The sequence below is a fragment of the Oncorhynchus nerka genome, linkage group LG24 (genome assembly GCF_034236695.1).
Source record: "Oncorhynchus nerka isolate Pitt River linkage group LG24, Oner_Uvic_2.0, whole genome shotgun sequence".
Taxonomy (NCBI): Eukaryota; Metazoa; Chordata; class Actinopteri; order Salmoniformes; family Salmonidae; genus Oncorhynchus; species Oncorhynchus nerka.
In genome coordinates, this window is record NC_088419.1 from 93,578,613 (window position 1) to 93,583,577 (window position 4,965).

Here is a 4,965-nt window from a genome sequence, read left to right on the forward strand (position 1 = left end):
GTTCCCGCCAATATCCAGCAACTTTGTACAGCCATTGAAGAGGAGTGGGACAACATTCCACAGGCCACAATCAACAGCCTGATCAACTCTATGCGAAGGAGATGTGTCGTGCTGTGTAAGGCAAATGGTGGTCACACCAGATACTGACTGGTTTTCTGATCCACGACCCTACCTTTTATTTAAGGTATCTGTGACCAACAGAAGCATATCTGTATTCCCAGTCATGTGAAATCCATAGATTAAGGCCTAATGAATGTATTTCAATTGACTGATTTCCTTATATGAACCGGAACTCAGACTTTGAAATTGTTGCATGTTGCATTGATATTTAGGTTCTGTGCACTTCCCCAGAGTCAGATGAGGATGCTAGCAGATAGCGCAATGACGGGAAGTCTATGGATAACGCTTGTTAACATTGGCTTAGAAAACTATCTTTAACTTCCTATGCTAACTAGCGTTAGCGCAATAGATACCCTTAGACTTTCAGTCATTGCATTAGCGCTAGTTAGCATTTTCCTTCATACTGGACACACAGACATACAAAATGGTATCCGTGAGTTCATCTGACTCTGGGGAAGTTGATACAGTCCCGAAGTATCCTTTTAACTGGAGATACAGTCCCTTTAATTGGAGAGAAGCATTAGTCGAGTAATTAGACGATCATCGGAAAACGAGGAAAACACAACACAGCGTCTCGTTCTTTGCGCCAGAGATGGGTAAATGATATCTGTCGCTTTTGGGATAATTGAACTGAGTAAATAATCTCAGAGAGAGAGAGAGAGAGAGAGAGAAGGGAGTCAATAAACCAACAGCAGTTTAATCTCTTGTTAATGGCCAGAGTCACAGATTACTTCCTCTATTAGTCCCTTCTAAGAAAAGATAACCACTAAGCCTTTTCCGTTTTCCTCCGTCATGTCCATGTTTTAGTGTTGACCCATACACAGGGATGTTAAGGTTGCACCCTTCCTTCAAAAATATGCACATATATATATATATATATATATAGCAAATATTGTCATTTGACAATCTACTAACAATCCATATCTGACTACCCAACTCCGAAGGAAGTGTCAAACGCCACCTAGTTGTTCTGTGTTCTTTTAGCTCTTTAAAAGTTTTGAAACACTTTATAAACAACATTTACCACCAGCATCCTGTCTATAGTTTGTGTTGCGCTCGTCAGTGCAATAACATAATGTGTAGGTCTCTTTCCCATTAGGCCTAGTAGTTTGGCTGGGGAAGAGAGGGAGGCGGGAAGGAGCTAGGTTGTGATGTGAGGCAGGGACTAAACCTCCCCGAGTACCTTGTCCTGTGAGCTAGCATACTCTCCTGCCAAGGCGAGCCTTTATCATACAAAGGGATTAGATCGCCCAGTGTAAGTGCCTTCAAGTTATTAGCACCTTCTTATACAAAGTATAACAGCAATCCCAAAGACATTGATTGCAGGGAACAGTTCAAATATGAATTCCTTATAGCTATTAATATGTATGCCTTAAATAGAAGCACACTGCTAAGCAGCTTATGATATTAAGAAAAGAATGTTCCCTCAGGGGCATAATATGCCAGTAGTGACAGTAAGGATAGAGATTCGTATTTACCCAGATTGGCTGTACTTACGTCAAGCATTCTCCAAGCTTGTGGGAGGGAAGATGGGGCAGTAGCAACAGCCTGGTTTCGATAAGCACTTACCGTGAATAAAAGACAAGCATGAAAGTGAGGTTTAGCCTCTTTAAAGATTCCCTACCAAATGTAGAGGCAGATAGGGCAGGTGCCTTTGGTTCCGGACGTGATTAACCGTCTGTGCCGCACTGTTCCCGTAGAAACGAGACATTGCAGAGACATTGTCCAAGCTTGTCCAGGTGGGGGACCCGTCATCCCAAACCAGAGCTTAGCAGTGCGTCGCTTCGAGCGAAAGATTAGGACCCGGGAATTCAGATTCTTCTATTTTTTTTTCTTCCAATGCATGCTTAATCCCAACCAAAAAAAAAATACCTCTCCTCCACATCTTCTTCTTTCCCTCTCTTGCCTCACTTCCATCTTTCATTCTGTTTCTCTATTTTATTCATCTTTATCTTCGTATTCTATTCAACATTTTTGTCATTTTCACAAGCAGACTTGGGTTTGATTTGCTACTCAGTTATGCAGACAGTTTTTCCAGGGATAAAATAAGAGGGTTGTCCACCTGGTTTTCTTGGGATAGGCTGGTACAGTCGTGTTCTCCACAGATAAATAAACAACAGTCGCTCCTGTATTGTTGGGGAAAGTGAGATAATATTGCTGAGCCAAGCAAAATTTCACCATCCCAGACCCATTTTCATTATACAATGCTTATATCCTCCTAGTAGTTTATATAATTCAATCCTGAGTTAGATGCAACCATTCAGAGGGACTTCAGAGTGTATGGGATGCATTAAGCAGCCGGTAACAAGGTACACGTGCTCATATCTTAAGGCTGAAAGAGGTTGAGTAGAGTTGGTATCTTTCCATAGGTCTAGGTCAAAACAGGGTTGAAATATTTCCAGTAAGATCAGCTAGATGGTTGATACCTTTGCAGACATAGTGGCTGAGGCCGTTGGTGAATCTTGACAACAGTGACGTGTACAGCATCTGTCTAAAGTCCATGTACATTTGAGTTACTTAGAAGTACGCTCTTATCCAGAGCAATTGGGGTTAAGTGCCTTGCTCAAGGGCACATTGGCATATTTTTTTTAACGTAGAAATGAGCTCCACTTGTGTCAGCGCTCACTGTATAATCAACGTTAAAAGTAACCATTTCTAAATAAGCCACTAGGTAAACAGTGTGTTTAACATGCATCTGTTGTTTTTAATCAGGAACCATTTTTAAAAAACGTGACGGTTTCTCTCAACAAAGGAAGTTATCATCCTGTACAGAATTTAATAAATATATCAGCTTTTGTCAGGAAAAGGATCTGATTGATTATTTAACCACTCAATGTTATATACAACGGACATAAGATCATTTAACCACTCAATGTTAGGCTGAAAACCCCAAAATAAATGTTGTAAAAATAAAATATATCAAAGTGACATTGTGTAAATGTTGCTCAGATGTCACCCATTCTCCTTCCCGGGACGAGGGTTATCAACTGAGGGTAAGGGTTTGCAAAATGTGGCATTAGGCATTTATTTTGTATTTTTTTTAAAGAAGCTTTTTTTTGAGTAAAAGCCTTCAAGGTGCTCTGTCAGTAAATAATATATAATTCTGCACACAGGCATGTGATAAGACAACTTTTATAGATACGTTGACAAACAGACAGAAAAATGTCAAAGGCCTCGACTTTCTATGTGCTGCTGATCTGATCACACGTTGGAGAACAGGCAGAGTCCACCGGAACATGTTTCAGCCCCAACAACAAGCGGACAATAGAAACTAATGTGGTTCATATATGTCTGTAAATTAGACAACGCGCCTCTTTAACAACCAATGATTCCACCCCCCAAACCCCTTATGTTTACCAACTCAATTATCCTTTTATCTCCAAGTGGAATTCGCTCGATTTGCCCGGTACACTTATTTACTACTTGTCCCCACAGTGTAAAAGATGAAAGGAGGTGAAAGGAGATTCAGCAGGGTGGTGGTGGTGTGGGGGGGGGGGGGGGGGGTGAGGGGGGATGAGGGATGGAGAAAGAGTCAGTGTTTCATTTATTAGAGTAGGGAGGCATTATACAAGAGCATTTACCAATAATGGGTAAATAATGAAGAAAGATTAAAGCCCTCCTAGTATCCTAGGTTGTTTTCTAAAATGGTCACAACAAGTCGTACTGGTGACAATAGAGAGCAGAGAGCTCCAGACACCATTACGTCTCAGACACCAGACAGAAAGACCACTGTTAAAAGCCCCATCAGCTGGTCAGAAGATGGGAAATATGAATAAGGTATAATATGAATAAGGTGAACTAAGTGCACTTCCTTTTCAATGTCTTGCGCTATGGAAGAAAACAAGAGAAAGGGCCTCTGTGTCATGAAACTGAGTAAGGAGGACCTACAATTGACAACATTTGATCTCACAAACCATGATTACACTAAATGCCTTCAAGTGCTCCGACCTGAGGCTCTAACAACGTAGCCTAGATGCTCTCTGCTGTAGTCTAAACCACACCTCTGCTGTAGTCTACCACGCCTCTGCTGTAGTCTACCACTCCTCTGCTGTAGTCTACCACTCCTCTGCTGTAGTCTAAACCACACCTCTGCTGTAGTCTACCACACCTCTGCTGTAGTCTAAACCACACTTCTGCTGTAGTCTACCACACCTCTGCTGTAGTCTACCACTCCTCTGCTGTAGTCTACCACTCCTCTGCTGTAGTCTACCACTCCTCTGCTGTAGTCTACCACACCTCTGCTGTAGTCTACCACACCTCTGCTGTAGTCTACCACTCCTCTGCTGTAGTCTACCACGCCTCTGCTGTAGTCTACCACACCTCTGCTGTAGTCTACCACACCTCTGCTGTAGTCTACCACGCCTCTGCTGTAGTCTACCACTCCTCTGCTGTAGTCTACCACGCCTCTGCTGTAGTCTACCACGCCTCTGCTGTAGTCTACCACTCCTCTGCTGTAGTCTACCACGCCTCTGCTGTAGTCTACCACGCCTCTGCTGTAGTCTACCACGCCTCTGCTGTAGTCTACCACTCCTCTGCTGTAGTCTACCACTCCTCTGCTGTAGTCTACCACGCCTCTGCTGTAGTCTAAACCACACCTCTGCTGTAGTCTACCACTCCTCTGCTGTAGTCTACCACTCCTCTGCTGTAGTCTACCACACCTCTGCTGTAGTCTAAACCACACCTCTGCTGTAGTCTACCACTCCTCTGCTGTAGTCTACCACTCCTCTGCTGTAGTCTACCACTCCTCTGCTGTAGTCTAAACCACACCTCTGCTGTAGTCTACCACTCCTCTGCTGTAGTCTACCACTCCTCTGCTGTAGTCTACCACACCTCTGCTGTAGTCTA

At 43.1% G+C, this 4,965-nt stretch overlaps 1 protein-coding gene across 1 annotated transcript; it reads left to right on the forward strand.

The window, feature by feature from the left end:
- Positions 1–3,950: 3,950 nt before the first annotated feature.
- On the forward strand, positions 3,951–4,708 carry LOC135564264 (larval/pupal cuticle protein H1C-like). The gene is made up of 2 exons (XM_065008529.1): positions 3,951–3,993; positions 4,263–4,708. The coding sequence occupies exons 1-2, from the start codon at positions 3,951–3,953 to the stop codon at positions 4,706–4,708; spliced, it is 489 nt and encodes a 162-aa protein (XP_064864601.1).
- The last annotated feature ends 257 nt before the right edge of the window (positions 4,709–4,965 follow it).

What these genes read in the sequence shown, in the direction of transcription:
- LOC135564264 (XM_065008529.1), top strand. Translation starts at nt 3,951, where the DNA reads ATGGAAGAAAACAAGAGAAAGGGCCTCTGTGTCATGAAACTGA. An exon ending in CCTCTGTGTCATGAAACTGA is followed by an intron (nt 3,994 to 4,262) that starts GTAAGGAGGACC and finishes CTTCTGCTGTAG; the next exon opens with TCTACCACACCTCTGCTGTA.